General features: G+C 40.0%; 2 protein-coding genes and 1 long non-coding RNA gene across 4 annotated transcripts in view; 1 reads left to right on the forward strand and 2 right to left on the reverse strand.

The window, feature by feature from the left end:
- The first annotated feature begins 518 nt into the window (after positions 1–518).
- On the forward strand, positions 519–8,727 carry slc38a8a (solute carrier family 38 member 8a). Its single transcript, XM_076992019.1, has 10 exons — positions 519–2,902; positions 3,077–3,275; positions 3,442–3,598; positions 4,140–4,244; positions 4,599–4,656; positions 5,547–5,661; positions 6,092–6,239; positions 6,612–6,811; positions 7,344–7,395; positions 7,510–8,727. Exons 1-10 carry the CDS (start codon positions 2,714–2,716, stop codon positions 7,610–7,612), a joined length of 1,326 nt encoding a protein of 441 aa, XP_076848134.1. The 5' UTR covers positions 519–2,713; the 3' UTR covers positions 7,613–8,727.
- A 314-nt stretch (positions 8,728–9,041) lies between these two features.
- Positions 9,042–18,855, reverse strand: part of necab2 (N-terminal EF-hand calcium binding protein 2) — a 76,515-nt gene continuing 66,701 nt past the window's right edge. For both annotated transcript variants that reach the window (XM_076992039.1, XM_076992032.1), the window contains 4 exons: positions 14,156–14,268; positions 12,566–12,643; positions 10,312–10,403; positions 9,042–9,288 (listed from right to left, as the gene is read on the reverse strand). In XM_076992039.1, coding sequence (XP_076848154.1) covers positions 9,260–9,288; positions 10,312–10,403; positions 12,566–12,643; positions 14,156–14,268 — 312 coding nt within the window. In that variant the 3' untranslated portion in view covers positions 9,042–9,259. The remainder of the gene's footprint in view (positions 9,289–10,311; positions 10,404–12,565; positions 12,644–14,155; positions 14,269–18,855) is intronic.
- On the reverse strand, positions 10,854–12,226 carry LOC143493547 (uncharacterized). The gene is made up of 2 exons (XR_013125495.1): positions 11,022–12,226; positions 10,854–10,957 (listed from the first exon to the last, which is right to left on the reverse strand). It is a non-coding gene; the product is annotated as an uncharacterized LOC143493547 (long non-coding RNA).

An 18,855-nucleotide genomic window follows, 5' to 3' on the forward strand; every position in this document is an offset into this window, starting at 1 on the left:
CTCCTCCTGCGTCTCACCAGGGTTGGGGCACCCAAAATCAAAAAATCTCACCAGGGGAGCACCCTGTGTGCTCATCATCAAATTTCTGTGTGTCAGTGTTCTTTGGTCCATCCAATTGGGATCCTCATCCCCCAACCCCACCCAATCAGATAAATGAATAAACATGGTAGGTTGGCTTCATTCGGCTTTTATTTATTTCCTTATTTTTTAATGAAACGTTAGAGAACAAAAAAAGGCACCGTCAGTGCGCATATCGAACTGTCAGACAGGCACTGTGCAAAATGTAAAAAATATTTTAAATAAAATATGCCTGCCTGAAAATATTTAAAAAATTGCCACACAACAGTAAAAAAATTATAAGGAAAGGTTCAAGTATTGGGGTTTAAAAAGCAAACAAAAACAAAAAATGTTTATAGGCTTACTTGCCGAGACGCACCGCGACGAGACAACACGATCGAAACGACTGAACTGTTTTTTTTTTTTCGCCTTACGCGTTTTAAATGGTATGCCATGTTGGTTGTTGTCGTGCAAAATGAAAGATGTTGATGACATAACTTGCACTTTACCGCTCATTTGGATTGTGCAACTGCAGGATGTGATTTATTAATGTGTAGTAAGGAAGATGCCTATTGTTAATGTGCACACATCATTTTAAAATATTTATTAACAGAAATTAGGATGATTCTATTTGACAAAAGGCTATATATAATGAAAACAAAGACATTTAATGTAACAACTAATGGTTAGAATGTTACATTCGACTATTCGACGTTCATAGTCGACTAGGGGGTATAGTCGACTATAGTCGAATCAGCGACTATTGCAGGTCACCCCTAATGAAAAGTGAAAATGAAAAGGGGCATGAACGTACCACTCGTGACAAAGTGTTTTTCAATAGCCCTGAAATAAATGCTCCGGTTTAAAATGAATTCTCCCGTCAAAATAAAAAAATATTTTTAATAATTTATTCTCGGTCCGGATGGGATGGCATTTGGGTCCGTATCCGGACCGAGGTCCGTTGGTTGCGGACCACGGAAATAGAAATTTGCAGAGTTCATCAGGAATGAGATTGGGTCCGGACAGGACTGCATTCGGGTCCGGATCCGGACTGCGGTTCGCCTGTTAGTGACCTCTGATTTAGATAATCCCCACCACCCCCAAGTTCTGTGATGTGTCCTTTGTCAAACTACAGTTTACATCAGCCTAGAAAAACCATCATGTCTACGTTTATACTATGAAGACCAGCGGAGTGACAATTATTCACTGAAACATAATGCTAAACTTGCAGTGTGCCTTCCAGCTACAGTGAACCCTCCATCTAAAATGTCAGTGGTCCAATTTAGGAAGGTTTATGGGAACCAGCCATGTTTGTGCAGTCTGTAAGGACACATTCCATATAAAATAGTCTATTGCTTTGTGCGTATTGCAGTTTTTGGGAGCTGGTTACAACACCACAGTTCCACCCATAAACGCTCAAATTTAAAACAATTAAAAACACCTACAGTTAAAAGTTTGAGTGTGTATCTCGCCCTTGTCTCACAACCATTCCAAATCTGATCTGTTCTCTCTCAAATCTGTTCAGTCACCCATGTTCCTGCCCTTGGCCTGTGTCAAGTGGACTAATTTCATTAGAGGTGACGGGGTTCAGGCGGTTCTTCTAAACCTCAGCTCTGATCCATTTTTAATGGGACTGAACAGTCTGTGAAAATGCCACCGCACCCTCAGGATGACAGCCCTCCCTGGAGGCTAATTACATGAAGAACATGGGAACTGACCCTGTGACAAGTTATCTGTGCTTCAATGGATTTCTCAAATCACATCTGCCATGAGGTCACGTTACAGTGCCCTTTTCCCTTTTTTCATGAAAGGTTGGAAGGTTCCCAGCCTTCCCCATCACTTCCAGCTCCAGCAAGACGGGGTCTGGATGGAGAGCTCCAGCTGCCTCTGCCCTTTGACCACCACTGAGCACGTTGCACCAGACTCTGCCATCTCAGCAGATGCCAAATGCCCAGCCTGGGAACGCCTGCCCGGTGCTGGCAGAAGCTCTGCCCATGCCACATGACCTTTTTAATCTGCTTGAGCTGTGCTGAGACGCACACGACGGCCTCACGCCTTACGGTGTCATGAGGTTCCTTGTTCACAGAGGTCACGCTCTCGACCTAGTCTGGGCAAAGTCCCTCTTCTCAAGGGAGTCTGACAAATTTTAAAGGGATTAAATGAAAACAAAACTTTAAAACTTGGATTTTTAATACACTATATAACTGATAATTTATCTTAGATGATATAGTGGGTTTTATTTTGCTTGCTTAAATGTAGCTCAGAATTTACAGTTGCAAATTAATTGAATGAGCATCAGTATCAACATTTTTATCTATTTTTAATCGTGTGGGTCAAATTATTGGCCAGGAGATGATGTTTTGAGAGTGATTACAAAACATCTGTCCTGTGGTTGATTGCCATTCAGTGTGAGTGGTGAAGGCCCATGCTGCACTCTGATATGAAAGATCTGGTGACAAACGTGTGGCCAGTTGAACCTCACCAGACTCAAGAGGAGAATGGAGGCAGTTCATGGATGTGATTAGTTTGGAAGCTTGATGGACACTTCTAATTATATCCTTTCACCTGCCCACCTCCTTGACACTCTCCTAAAGGTTGGAAGTGTTTACCAAACACACATGGTTTTTGCTGGAGAGAGTTCCATATCCCTTTAATCATGGAACAGTTGGCGAGCGAAAGCATAAGCTTATTAGCCAAGCCCTCGCGGGACAGAGATGGCCAGAGGCTGGGCTCCTTTGGAGCAGTTTTCATCATGCTGAAGTCTGCTCTTGGTGCGGGACTATTGAACTTTCCATGGGCTTTCGCGAGAGCTGGAGGAATTCGCTATGCTGTTGCCGTGGAAATGGTCAGTATCTCGAGGCGCTCTGAACGACAAGCTTAATGAGTTTTTACTTTTAGAAAAGGTGAGGTTTTTGGTTTTGCGCGATCTGCACGTGTGCGTAAGGTGACAGGTGTGGCATGACTGTGGGGTCATTTTTACCTGTGGGCTCCTTCATGACGCTCTTCTCTCCTCCTTCAGCTCTGTGTCATCTTCCTCATTAGCGCCCTGGTCATCCTGGGATACTCCTCTTCCATCAGTGGACAGAGCTCATACCAAGCCGTGGTGCAGGATCTGTGTGGGCCAGTCGTTGGAAAGCTTTGTGCCATCTTTTTTGTCTTCAATCTCTTCATGATCTCAGTGGCCTTCCTGGTAATACTGGCAGACCAACTTCAGAAATGTAAATAACATCCATACTCGGCCATTAAAGGAGGTTCATTTAGCTTTTGATTGTTTGTTTGTCTCGCTTTTTATTCATTGTGTCCCAGTTTGCTGTCCTTCCTGACAGTCGTATGGTACTTAAAGGTATTTGATCTGTTCTTCTTTCTGTGATGCCTGTGCTTCAGTGTCAGAGTCCATATATGAACTAATCCATGGTTCTTCTGAGAGTGAGATGTCTCATCACTGGTACACAGACCAGAGGTTTACACTCTTCATCCTGTGCTTCTTCCTCATCCTCCCTCTCTCCATTCCTAAAGAGATCTGGACACAGAAGTACACCAGGTGGGGAAGTCTCAGTTTGCTTTCAACTGACTGAACAGGAGGAACTTTGAGAGAATGTGTTTTCTTGGCGAGGAGATGGAAAATAGACTCACTGCGCTCACGGGGATGTTTATTTTTTTATTACTGAAAAACTAACAAATCGCATTCAGTGAATCTTAGGATTAGGAATAGTGCAGTACTGACCGTACAAATGGGTGATATGGATGCCATTGCACTGTGCTGACTGGAGATCTAAATAATTGTTTATATTGCTAGGTCATCACTAGAGTTAGCAAAGGTTGCTAACTGTTGTGGATGAAGAGCAATTGTTTTTTTAAATGGAATTATCAAGAGCTACAGTTATTGCTAGCATTTCTCACAATTACATTTATGATACATTGATATTAACATTTGTTGAATTTGATACCTTTCAAGCATTTGAATTAACATGGTGAAAAAGATTTTTGTAATGTTATTAGCATCGACATACATAACATTACATATACTTTCTGTCTCAGAATTGTGAACTTATATATATTTTTCTTTTCCTTTTCATCTGTAGTGTGTTGGGTACCCTAGCTGCCACCTATTTGACTGTCGCTGTAACTGTAAAATATTACATAAGAGCAGAGTCTGAGCACTCTCTCTCACCTGTCTACAGTAGCGGGTAAGTGTGCCCTCCCATTCACTTTGTTTAATATGAATGTGTGTAGATTATATATGTGTGTAGATTAAATATGTTTTCTAGAGGAGCTCTTTCAAATGCCTGCATTCATTATTTTTTCAGCATATTTTTAAAGAAGGGGTGGAGGTCATAGCCTGTTCTGTGTCTCAATAAAGCTGAGATTGATGGTTGAATGCTCAAAGGATATAATTGCATCCTAATGGTTGGGGCTGAGAGATACAAAGGAAGCTTCTCTTAAGTGTTTTATTACACCCCCCCCCCCCCCCCCCCCTTTATCTCTCCTGGTTTCTCTTTGTTGAGTTCTCCTTCCATTAGTGTGTGACCTTTTTCTTCCAGATCAAGTTCCTGGGCTCCTGTCTTCAGTGTCATTCCCACTATCTGCTATGGCTTTCAGGTGAACAGCAAGCAGGTCTCAGTGTTGGCTTCAGTGACTGTGGGGAGGCAGGGTGTTCAGGGCTGTGGGATTTCATCCAGCAATAAGGAACTGAAACTATTTGGCTGCATGGCGTCATTAAGACTCGTCCCCTCAGGCTGCCCCGCTGGAGCGGTAATAGTTAAGGGCAGGTGCACACCAGCCGTGGAAGCATGATGCATTTTGGAGATGTTATTTATTGCTTCCCAAGGAAGCGAGGCAGCGCAGTGGGGGTTATCAAAAGTGTAATAAAAGGCAGGCGTGAGGGCACGTGTCAGCCTGGGACCCCTGAGCCCACGTCGCCAGAGGCTGATTGATTACAGGACGGAGACGGGGAGAGAAGGGGACGAGGAATATTGAAAGAACCGAGCTGGAAATAAGGCGTCAGAGGGAGGGCTTCCTGTTTTCTTCCGTTCCATGATGGAGGCTTAATAGACACGACTCCATTCTCCACATCCTCTCCAGCTGGTGTGGTGTCACCGCTGTAGTCTCATCATTCTACATTTCATCGATACTTTGTTGAAGAGCGATTTCTATGTGGATGTGCTGTTTCTTTCATTTTCATAGCAGTCTAGATAAATATGTAAAGGTCAGCTTTGTTTGTTCTAAGTAGAGCCTGGGATTTTTTAAAATGAATGATAACTGTTTACTGATTAGTATTTATTTACAAACACCAATAAACAGGCATATATAGAGGTGTGGACCACTTTGTTTATCCTTTATTGCTTCAATGTACAATTAGCCTCATTTATGTGGCCAGTGCTGAATGTGACTGAATATGACTGAATTGTCCAAATGTTATTTATGCTGAACTCTGTAATGTTCCTGCAGCCTCAGTGATATTAACATGTCTTTCGCTCTGTGATGTCCAGTGTCATGAGGCCAGCATTGCCATCTACAGCAGCCTGGAGAACAAGACGCTCTCCCACTGGGTTCTCATCTCTTCTGTGTCCATATTCTTCTGCACTGTACTTTACTCTCTCACAGGTGAGTCTAGTTCTCAACACACTGATGTGAAGCTGATTTGCAGAAGGACTTTCCTCTCAAAGCTTGAAAATTATAATAATAAGATTTTCCATAACCCCAAAACACATTGTGGTATACACCAACAATATGAAAGCACAGAGTTCATGGGCATTCATGGACATCCTGTTACTTCACATATTTGCAAACATTGAGTTACTTTTATGATTGTGTTTAGTTTGTGGACCGATTGAACTTTAACGTTTTTTCCTCTTTGATTACTGAGATGTAATAAGTACCTCCCCCAGCTATATCACCCAGAGTATGTCACATTTCTGTTGTACCAACACACGCTTACAAAGTGAGAAGTTTAAGTGAGAAATCATAAAATAACCACAGAATGTGTCATATTATAATGTACTATATACACACTTCTCGTATTTTCTTTTTAAAGGGATCTATGGTTATCTCACCTTTGGGAAGAATGTTGCTGCTGATATTCTGATGTCATACAGCGGAGATGATGTCATCATTATTATTGCCAGGTTGCTCTTTGGGGTCTCCATCATCACTATTTACCCCATTGTTCTCCTCCTTGGAAGGTAGCATGCAAAGTCCATATGAATGCTGAATAGTGTTATGAGCTTAAACTGAGGTGCAACTGGTGCGCACCAACACATGCAGAATCACATGTTCAGTTCTCAGAGATGGCAGAGTACCAGTTGGCACCCCACATGTCTTTGTTTCACTGCAACCACATGCCCTCCAGAAAGTCTGTGAACTGCCCTGCATAGCTACATACTTTCACTGTAGATTTTATGAAAGATACATTTAGGTTAACACTCACCAATAAAAATATAAATAAATATAAAACATAAATAAATATATATTTGTATTTTTGATACATGTATATTTGATATTTGTTTTTTTCCCTATATATATATATTGCATCCAAGTGTGCCTTTGTTTTACAGGTCTGTGATTCAGGCTCCGTTACTGTGTCTCAGAGGAAAGCACATAATAGTGACTCCATCTTTTGAGAACTTCACCAGACTTGCTCTGACCTTGGCCTGGGTTGTCACCACCCTCCTCATCGCAGTCTCCGTTCCAGACATCAGCAAAGTGATCAGTGTCATTGGTGGAATCAGTGCCCTCTTCATCTTCATCTTTCCAGGTCCGATTGCAAGCACACAGTTTCACGCTGTTCCAGTCATCTACTGTGACTTGAACTTCCTACAAGTTCCCCGTAGTCTTTTCCACCCTCTCCATAACAGTTTCTGGGCTCTTTGTAATGACCTGACATTACACTGACATTATTCTGCATTACACAAGGAGCTCAAGCAGTGCTCACATGTTCCCATTCTCTCTGCAAGTCAAGTACAAGAGCAGTAATGTAAATGCTAAATAATGATGCTGGCTGTTACGAGAGGGCCACAAAGTGAACATTAGAAATTCAGAATGTAATGCTTAATGATTTGCTGAACCTGGAAGATACACACGCCAGTGTGTGAATAAGGGGAGGCCAGACATTCTTCCCACTCGTCAAACGCAGAGTACACCTACCTAATTTTCTCCACAGAGATTCAGCTCGACACCTTTTAAACACCCGCTGCTGTTTCTCATCTCTTTATTGAGCAGTTTATGTGTAATGGATCAGGATGGTTTGCACATCTCATATTTGCAATGGTTGTCTTCTCTTATTGCAGGGCTTTGTTTAATTTTGGCCATGCAATCGCAGCCCGTGTCCCCCACACTAAGGTGAGACTTGGGTTTACTTGCTTTAATGACCTTCTCTAGATGCTTTAATGCTTGGAGCAGTTCGCTAAGAATGTATCTGTCACATATTCCCGTGTGCTTGTGCTGTGTTTTCAGGTGGGCCCTGATTGCGTGGGGAGTGATCATGCTTTTGTGCGGTTCATTCATCTTTGGCCAGAGCACCTCCATTGCCGTTATGCAGATTTTGAATAAAACGTAATTTCTGTAGGCATCGTCTTCTTGAAGAGATTTTCTTTCAAGATTTATTTCACTTCTATATTTTGTTGACTTTTATTTTCCGTCAATAACTTTTTATAACTTTCTCTTCTCTCCATAATGGACTTTTGAAATTCTGAGAAACCACTTTTATATGTGTCTGTACACTGTGTGAAGACTTTGTTAGAAAGGAGATGACAAGTTTTTGTTCACTTTAGACCTTTAATTTATTGGATTGCATCACTCTACATAATCTAGATTTTAAACAAAGTGACGAATATGGTTGCATCCCTGCAATAAGTCTCTACACTCACTTTTAAGAGAAAAAGCCAGTTTACGGAAACATACGTAAAATTCAATTTTCCTTAAACAACATGATGTCATACTTGAGTTCTTATTCTGGTCATGTAATTCTTAATTCCATTTGTTCTCTATTGGAGCAATATAAAATAAATTAAATGCACAAAATCCATTGAAAGTAGCATATCTAACTACTACAGCAAATAAGGTACTGGACATTAAGCGGAACATGCTCTCACTTGAGGGATGGGGTGGAGGGTGTCTGCTCGTCTGGGGGAAGCAAACGGCAAGGAATGTTATGGAGAGTATGGGGGAGGTTTGCTTCACCTGGGTTTTAAAGTTCATACAGGAGCCCACAAGGGATTCCTTTATTTTCTATTCACAGACCCATTAATCCGATTTTGCCTAATTAGTCACAAAGCAGCGTGGACTTCTGTAATCAGGAAATAGTTGTCCTTTTCTATTGTCTTTGTGAAAGGTCTGAGTTACATAATGCAAAATGAACATTTATGGAAATTTATGGGTTGATTTCACATAATGTACATATTCAATGATGCATATTTTTCCTCTCAATAAATAACCCTTATATTAGTACTTTAAGATAAAATATTTTAAGATCACTTTCTCTTAACATAGCAGGTTTTTTGATACTCTGTAAACTTCATATACGTAAACATTTATTACACAACATCCCTTCGTGGACATGGTTTAGCACAGGGTTTCCACCTGTGCACGCTGACTGGGTGCATAAGCGGCTATCTGCTGTGCCGCATTTGGGCGTGGAGGCTGTCACAGGCTGTTAAGACCCTGTGCTGCCACAGTGCTACTCTGCTGTGATATCTACTGATAATCTCAGAGCCAGTGTTCTCTACACAGTAAATGTTTGTTTTTATTGTAGTACTGAAACAGGAACGAGAGACCGAGCAGCGTCTTTTGGGTGGTGACAGACTCTTATTGTAAATGCAGTCGGTAAGTGCAGACGCTTTCACTCTCACTGCTTCCCTTGGCAGCTGCATGAGATCCCTAAAGTGTTTTTATTTGTGTCCCGATGCAGTTATGGTTAGGAGCTATAAGTGATGGAGTTAAAGAAGGGATTGGCACCGCCCCCCCCCCCCCCCCCCCCCACCCCCCCACATTCTCTGCAGCGGAACCAACGCCATGTAAACAAGTAACTTACTAGAAAGGGAGATGGTGTGGATGTGGGGAGAGAGGTAAACAGTTGCAGTGTTGAAAGATGGTTGTGGATATAGAGGGATGTGAGGAGGGGGTATGGATGAAGGGAGAAGAGCAGGAGAAGGGAAGTTCAGGCATAAGGCGGGGTCCTTCCACCCGCAGTCTGGCTCTGCTCCAATCAGTCTCTACTAAGGCTGCACCAGGCGGCTAGAGGGAGAGAGAGAGAGATCAGTTTACATTACCAATACAGAACAGATGGGTGAATTCTGAACACCCAGGACACACAACCAAAGCACTTGTTTCCTTCACTTTAAAATGGTTCATGGTGTTTACACTTTGTGGATAATTTTCCAAAGCACCCAATCTGCCTTGTTCTGGTTCTGGGAGTAAATTGGTCATTCATTAATAATGTCACTTACTCTTGGGTCTTGCATTCTTGCTATATTCATTTAAGGAGGGAAATGAACCCTGAAGTACCAAGACTAGCATTTTATTATTCTTAGCTACTTCAGTGTATTGGCTTCAGTGCAATGAGATGTAAGGAAATTGTAAAGGCTTGAAAACAGAGGGCCTGAATACATTGAAGATATGTGCCATGTTGTTAGTTTCTATGACCCAAACATGTGATTTTTCTTCTCATTACTTTATGTAGGCATCTACATATGTAGGAGATCTGTATGTGATTGTAAAGAAGGCAGTAGGAGAAATATCCACTTACTAGCTGTTTTTTGTTGACTTGAAATATTACAATTTGTCTAATTTGTGGAATTGTTTAGGAAATATGTAATGTAAGATTAACATAAATTAGTGCACATCTTGCATCAAAATTCTCTGTACCATCACTGGGACCCTCAAATGAAATCAGTGCTTTCCCATGGAAATCATATGACCAGATAATGGGATTTAGACATCATTAAAATGATTTTAGAAACTACTACCATGGTGTGGACCAATCGTAATCTAGTCAAATCCAGAGTGAGATATCTCTGTTCTCTGCACTCACTGTGGAGCCAAGATTAAGTGTACATATGGCTTGATCTCAGTAGGAACCTGTTGGTATCTACTGCACCTTTTTCATAAAGGAAAAAAACCTCTTAAAAGTTTCTCTCCAGTTACATCCACCTGGGGAAATTAATAACCAAAAAAAAAAAACAAACCTCACACAGCAGCACATATATAGCGTCAGGGTAGCCATAAGCTCGACAGGCCGGGAAGGCTGGGGCAGCCTACCTGGCACAGCCACAGTGGACATGTTCTCAGGCTGACTCAGCGTGTCCACTTTCACATGCTGGAAGGCCTTGCAGGCTGCAGTCTGGAGGTGTCTGAGAAGCAAGTAGAGCAGGTGGAACCACAGCAAAACGTCCCCAAGCACATCACGGGCCACGATGGAGGATCATAGAGCAGAGGGATGTTACATTTGCATGACCATTTCAAAATGAGCAGTATTAACACATTAGATGAGACAGATAGGCAGACACACACTGAAAAATGTATGTTTTTACTAATCAATATGGTGACAATACAGATAAAAGTTTGGCTGTGCAAACTACCTTTAGAGATTAAGACACTGGACAAGACACAAGACAGTCTACATCTCTACAGTATATATAACATGCTGTATCTCATTTTGCTACGGGCTTCTACTAAAATCTATATTTAATTTCAATATTAATAAAGCACTCACTGCTGAACAGCATTCGTATCTCCTGAAGTATTAGTAAATCGTAGAACTACCATATGTTTTTTCCCAGACAGCTTTTTCCCCAGAGCTGTCACCTTACTAAACTCTGTCCAACACTAACACTCACATACCTACAATCTGTCCAACACTAACACTCACATACCTACACTCTGTCCAACACTAACACTCACATACCTACACTCTGTCCAACATTAACACTCACATACCTACACTCTGTCCAACATTAACACTCACATACCTACACTCTGTCCAACACTAACACTCACATACCTACACTCTGTCCAACACTAACACTCACATACCTACACTCTGTCCAACATTAACACTCACATACCTACACTCTGTCCAACATTAACACTCACATACCTACACTCTGTCCAACACTAACACTCACATACCTACACTCTGTCCAACACTAACACTCACATACCTACACTCTGTCCAACACTAACACTCACATACCTACACTCTGTCCAACACTAACACTCACATACCTACACTCTGTCCAACATTAACACTCACATACCTACACTCTGTCCAACATTAACACTCACATACCTACACTGTCCAACACTAACACTCACATACCTACACTCTGTCCAACACTAACACTCACATACCTACACTCTGTCCAACACTAACACTCACATACCTACACTCTGTCCAACACTAACACTCACATACCTACACTCTGTCCAACATTAACACTCACATACCTACACTCTGTCCAACATTAACACTCACATACCTACACTCTGTCCAACACTAACACTCACATACCTACACTCTGTCCAACACTAACACTCACATACCTACACTCTGTCCAACACTAACACTCACATACCTACACTCTGTCCAACACTAACACTCACATACCTACACTCTGTCCAACACTAACACTCACATACCTACACTCTGTCCAACACTAACACTCACATACCTACACTCTGTCCAACATTAACACTCACATACCTACACTCTGTCCAACATTAACACTCACATACCTACACTCTGTCCAACACTAACACTCACATACCTACACTCTGTCCAACACTAACACTCACATACCTACACTCTGTCCAACATTAACACTCACATACCTACACTCTGTCCAACACTAACACTCACATACCTACACTCTGGACATTAGCTGGACACATTATCTGGAACATCTGTTGTCACTTTGCACAATCCGTATTCTTGATCCTACATACTCTGTATATTTGCACAAATACACTGAATTACACACTATCCTGTAAATTACTCTACCTGTATATCATGTTTATAGTAACTTATATCCCTTCTGTATATCATGTTTATAGCAACTTAAATATAACTTATATTATATAAAGCGCTTTGTGAGAACGTGTTATGAAAAGCGCTATACAAATATATTTGATTTGATTTGATATATCTATCTGTATATCTGGTCTACAGCATTGAGATTGGCATATCCCATCTAGTGTTTATAATATTTATAGTACATATTTCATCTGTATATATTGTTTATAATATTTATAGTACATTCTACCCACTGCTTATCGCTCTTCTGATCAGATGCTAGACCACATTTTGTTGCCTGTACTCGTACATGTGCAATGACAATAAATTGAATCTCATCTCATCTCATATGTAATAATGTCAGTAAGCCCTGTACACACCACAGTACTACAACAGGACATAAGAAGAGAAGCGGATGGCCTCAGTCTGACAAATGACAAACAGCTGGGTTAAGATGTCTAGGCACTGATTCAGTGCAGAAGAGGTGAAGGGAGAAGCTACCTTTTCCACTCCTCTTGCCCATCCCAGAATTCGTACACAACGAAGGAAAGGCCGTCAGGGAGACGCACTGCAGTCACACTGGGAAGGGTGTGTGTGTGTTTGTGTGTGTGTAAGGGGGGGGGGGGGGGGGGGTAGTGATGGACGTGGAGAAATCAAGAGAAAGAGATTAAAATCAAAACTTTCCTGTTAACTCTTTTGATAAAGGTGAGTGAGAAATGTTGAAGTGAAATAACCAAGCCTTTTAGCAATAATTAAAAAGGATTGAAACGTGTCACAAAAGTGTGTTTTAGTATTTTAAATACTTCAACAGACTTTAATAAACCTGTTAAATTAGTTACATACTATTAGTACTAAGCCTTCTCATTACTCAATGTGCATTGTAACCTTCCACTTGATGGCAGTAGTCCCTCATATGTGTACACAGCAAAGGGTATTTAGGAGAACAGAACAGTTAGCAGCATTAGCTAAATATTGCATGTGGCTTACATCACAGATAAGCTCATGGTTGTAGATAGACCTGACAGTGTCTATTGACCGCTTCATAGCTTTCATTAGAAGCAGTAATCCTGCAGCCAGTGCTTACAGCTGTGTTACTGCACTGCACTGCTTTATTGAACAGACCACAGGGTGAGAATGTCTAAATTAGCTTTATCTGAAAAGATCTGCTTAGATCTGCTAAGTCAGAAGAGCTTTTGTGTGTGTGTGTGTGTGTGTGTGTGTGTGTGTGTGTGTGTGGTGGGGAGATGTGCATGTATTATGTGAATGTGTTTGCTTTTGTTTATGTGATTAAATATTTGACCTCCAGGAGTACAAGTGAATTGAATTTCTTCATAACATATAGTTTAAAGACGGAACTTAAGTGAGACCAATTTTAACATGCTGGTCCAAAACTAGAAGATCTGGGAGCAGAGTGAACGAGGCACAGAAACCAGGGAAGAAGGAGTTTAAGAGAACGGAGCTGGATGACTTGTCAGTGTCTGAGTAATGGAACCTATCCAGAACCCAAAGATCTCACTGCTCAATTATTTAGAAGCCTGACATTTCTCATGAAGGTAGTCCAGGAAGCTGTTGAGAATCCCAGAACTCAGCACAGCACTGAATATACATTTTTGAGAAATAATACAAAAGAAGTGTTTTTTTAAACACAATTGTCATAAATAAACCGAAGGCATTCATTCATTTAAATAGCTTGTTTATATTTGCAAGCATGATGCAAAGTTCAAAAGATTTCAGTCTTGTTGCAGTTATTATGCAACTATATGTTATTATAAACTTGTTAAATATAATTTTCTTCAAATCGTCAACTTGAACACCTTTTTTTCTCTAATATGATGAAAAAGTGTGTCATTCAGTGACATTGACACTGCTTTGAAGGAGTGAAATTTATGCATTATGAAATCACTTGAGATCCTCTCATTTTATGACAGCAAAATTTGGTGCATATGAAGATGAACATAACTTAAACGTTATTAAAGGACTGTAATGGACAGCTTTCAAAAGAGGAAAATTATGAGTAAGGCATACAGGAAACAACATAGCCCAGGGTAAATCATAAACAGATCATAAATAAATAAGCACACATGCACTCACTGAAAACAGTCTCGCTGGGCAGAGACGTTCTTCAGATACTGCTTCAGGGCCTCACAGAATTCCCCTAGTTGCTTCTGGGATACTGTCATCTCTTGACGGATCAGATAGAGAGACTATGGGGAGAGGTGGAGAGTAAAGGATGATTAAGAAACCAACAATCAATAGGCAAGGCATTATGTTTCCTTCGAAACCATAGCAAAGGGATCAATGACACATGACTGGGTGGGGACAGGAGGATTATGAAGAACCACATTTGCTAGTTAATGCCTTCACAAATGTCAAACAGCTATATTCATAGCTAGTAGGATTTTCTTGGGCTTTGCAGTTAATTGGGTTTCATCTGTAGCTCATTTATTAACTGCATTTGTTAAATGCCACTGGTTACCACAACCCTCAATGTCTTCTAAGAAAGGAGCAATTGAGAAGAAAACCAAAACATTCAGCTCCATATGGCAAGATTAATATGGGACAACTTTGAATTGATGTTAAGGTTAGTGACCTTAATCCCTTAGTATTTCAACATTGATTAATTTATACCTTGCAGTGAAGAAGAGTGTTTCCTACTAATGATGCTCTTCAAGAAATGACTGATATGAAATGGCACCTTATTTAAAAGTATGTAATGCAATATTATAAGGCTACAAAATCTGAAGTAATGTAAAACCTCATTTGATTAAATAACTAGTCTCTTCCAGATAAAATCTACCAGTGAGTGAGTGAGGGTTTTTTTCCCCCAGACCAATTTTTGATTTCACACATTTGACAACTTTTACAACGTGTTACATAAAATGACTAAAGTAAAAAGTGTTATTATCTAGTTATTACCATTTATAGAAACGTGGTTCAATAAAATATCTCAGAATTAGAATTTACAATGTATGTACAATAAGGTTTGTTAGATTTTTTGAGCTATTATAAGAATTCTGCATTTAGAAAGTGGTGGATTGGTAATAGGTGGGCAGCCCCTCTCCTAATAATGAGCTTTACCACCCCAGAGGGAAGGAGTGATAAAAAGTAATTGAAACCATTAGGAACATCTGTTTGACAGCACAATTACAAAGCCTAGTTGCTTTGCTTTCCCAGGGCCTGTGTAATAAGTGAGTAAAAACCTGGTAATAAACTCCAAACCTAATTAGGAGCACTACACAAACCAACATACATGAAAATGCAAAAAATTGCAATCAGAAAAACTACCCATCTCACCCACCTCTAGCCAGAACTGTCACCTTTCCTTGTTTGCAGCAACCTAGAGTTCAATTCAATTCTGAAAAATGACAGTCTATGTCAGGGCCGGAGTGGGACACTTTTTCAGCCCGGGAGTTTCATGCCCCAATCCGGCCCAAAATTATTTTCCCCTCCCAATCGGCCCAAACTAGAGACTGACATGAGCCGGCCCATCGGGAATCCTCCCGAATCTCCCAATTAGCCACTCCGGCTCTGGTCTATGTCCAAAACTGCCTCTTTTCTATCCCCTACATGTGAAAATCACTACACAGAGCAATACAATGGGGAACAGAATTGTATTGAACAATTTCAGACATTATTGTTAAGAGTGTTCTCATTACTGTATGATAGCAGATTGCATTGCATGAACATTCCAAAGAGTCCAACCTTTTTTAAATCATCTTTTCTTCAGTTAACCTAGGAATTACAATTATACATTTATAACAGGCTTGTGAGGTTTCTGAAGTCATGTCCATCATCCGTTGCTCCTACCAAGAGAATCTTCTAATCAAACAATGTAGTGCATTGTGGATATTACTTGCCTTCTAGGATACGTTGGGTGCATCCCAATTCCATACTACACACTAATACTATAAGGTATGTACGATATACTGATCTTAATAGTATGAGATTTACTGTTTTGTGCTAACAAGGGGGTGATGAAGCGTTGCTACGCCAGATGCATCAGAGCAACCTGTGACTTGTTTACTTTAGATACAGACATTAAATCAAACACCTGAAATTCATTCTAATTTACACATATGGATAAGGTACAAGGGCCAAATACTAGGTGACTACTGTGGCCTGCTAAATTAACATGCATTCCAAAGAGCTTTCTCACTAAAATAGTAATCATTAATTATTTGTATTAATTATTTTACTTTTTTTGACAGCTGAAGTGTCCACAATTGCTAGCAAAAACTGCAGTCAACAGCAACCCAAATACTCGCCGTAAATACATGCCCACAAACCTGTCAACATAAACTCTCAAACCCATCACTGCTAGGGCAGCAGCCTGGTTGTGGTTTGAGCAGGTTGAGAGACATTTGTGGGCAAGTAACCATTTACATCGCTATAACTTTTTGCTTTTGACTTCTAGTATTTGTTAGCAATGATAACAGCTAGATATTGTTCTAAAATAAAGAAGCAAAAATTGGACTGCACATATGCCTTGGCTGATTGATTGTCTGGAATAAGTGAAACTTAGGGAAATTTTACTTTTTCACTCACTTATTTGGTAAACTCTAGGTAGTCTTATGTCTAAGTATGTTCAGTGCCCTCAGTTCTATCACATGTAACAGGTCAAAATAGATTAAGAAGACATGCAGAGAAACCAATACATGTGGAACCATGCTGAATAAATGCTAACAAAACCAAAAACAAATGTATTGTCTGCTTACTATTTTTGTTGTTTTTTTTTTTTTACTTAATTATGTTTTTTAAAACTTGCATTTTAGTATTGTAATGTATTTTAATTCTGTATTTACTAAATAATTAATGGGTAATGGTTAGCATTGTGGGTGAAACCTGAGGCATCTAACTGTACCATATGCAGACTGTGGAATGATGATCTGAAACATAAGCCTCTGACGGTCAGTGCTTTAGTTCTTTAAAAGCCTGTCACTGGACTCAGCATATAAGAAACTGCACTTGTTTGCCAAGGCCTTAAACAATACTCAGATATGAAAGGTTTTTGTCTCCTGTCAGTGCACTCAATTCAACATCAATACTTACCTGAGAAGAATCTGAAACATGTTTCAGAAGCCATTTATATAGCTATTACATGCCACTGCATTATAACTATTATAACAGACTATGATATCAAGTTAGGGGTAGACTGCACTTGACACAGCCCAGCCTTTTAAGATAACACCTTCTGCCCTCATTTAAGAGAGAAATTCTCAAATGACACTGACTGCTGTTTGCCATGTCCAAGTGCAAACAAACAAACCCATACTGTTGACTCATCTGTTGAAACCATCTAAGTGAACACAAAAGACAGTTTGGCATTGATGTTTATAGAGGAATATTATTCTTTCTCCAAATCACACATAATAATGGCATCTGATGCAATTCTCAATCAAAGACACATAAAAACAAGTGTCAAGTTCTTACATTCCTGAAATCTTTTTATTGTGACAAACGATTATTCACTTGACCTGACAGTGCAAGGCTGTTTTGAGAAGTCAAACTCCCCAAATTCATCAAATGTGTCAGAAAAATTACTTTTGTTTCATGTATTGATCACTGGCACTTTAAAAGGAAAATGCATTCAGACCATAAACTGAAATAGAAACTCATGGAAATTCTTGATGCCAATTCTGGTTCCTAAGTCTAGATCAACTATCACTATAGAATTATGCCAAAAGAGAGTAAGCACTACCTTGGCAACTCTGTGGGATTGCATTTCGTTTGGTGCTCCACAGCCTTTCAGCACTTCATGAAAGAGTACTCTGAAAGTCTGATGATACTGATGACCACTTGGTCTTCAACAAAACCTTCGTTTGAATGAGATCATGTGACCATGTAAATGCTACAAAGGCACAGAGCGTATGGCACTGAGATGAAGATATGCAATTGTGACCTTATCAAACATACGTTTGACCCTTTTAAAATGTAGATAGAATAGCTTCAGCAGATGAACACAGAATTTGTTTTGCTGAGACAAGCTCTAAACGAAGAAACACTTTGAAGTGCAGGTCTTCTTATTTAGTACAGACAGTACATTGGCCACTTTCAGTGAGGTCAATCACCTGTTTGATTTAACATGCACCCAGAAGATGGTGCTGCAGAGCCACATGTCAATAAGACAGTAAACACATACAAAATAGACAATAAAATAGTTGCGTGTAGCCTTGAAAAAACCTACAGTTGACAAAAACACATTACAGAACTTGATTGTTTGCTTCAAGCATGTGTTCTTGGTTTTATAGCCAAGGTTTAGGGGCTGGGTTGTACCAGAAAATAAATGGCAATCTCAAAGTGACTGCCAGTTAATTTCAAACCCTAACTACTGTTGGGAAACTGACATCTTTATTTTTATATTATACAGATACAAAAAAGTACTGTAATATAAATTGTCAAAATCAAAGCCACCCAAAAATAAATCATTCAGTGTACATGCATCAGAAAAGCAATAATATATATATAACTGGGAAAGGCCATAATAAGCACACACTGATGACTATCAGATAATCAAAATCAGAAAAGCCCAATTATGAAGAACTTCACTGAATAAACTGACAACCTAGACCTATAAATTGGTGTCTGTAGACTTCCTCCATATAGATCAGCGTGAAGAAGTTTACAAGTGTTTACTCATCATCACTGATGACTCCCTTTGCTCACACTGCTGCCAAGTCCAGATCATGTAAAACCACAAAAGACCGCAACATTAATCACTGGCTTAGCTTTGAAGTGTGGCTTTGAAACACGGCTTTCTCATATTGACAAGAACCAAGGAAAAACAAGCATGT

Source organism: Brachyhypopomus gauderio, chromosome 2 (genome assembly GCF_052324685.1).
Source record: "Brachyhypopomus gauderio isolate BG-103 chromosome 2, BGAUD_0.2, whole genome shotgun sequence".
Classification (NCBI taxonomy): domain Eukaryota; kingdom Metazoa; phylum Chordata; class Actinopteri; order Gymnotiformes; family Hypopomidae; genus Brachyhypopomus; species Brachyhypopomus gauderio.

Excerpts from the sequence above, each read along its gene's own strand:
- slc38a8a (XM_076992019.1), top strand. The coding sequence starts at position 2,714 with ATGGAACAGTTGGCGAGCGAAAGCATAAGCTTATTAGCCAAGCCCTCG. Across the intron at positions 2,903-3,076 it reads ATGCTGTTGCCGTGGAAATG|CTCTGTGTCATCTTCCTCAT; the intron begins GTCAGTATCTCG and ends CTCCTCCTTCAG. Across the intron at positions 7,396-7,509 it reads CCCGTGTCCCCCACACTAAG|GTGGGCCCTGATTGCGTGGG; the intron begins GTGAGACTTGGG and ends CTGTGTTTTCAG.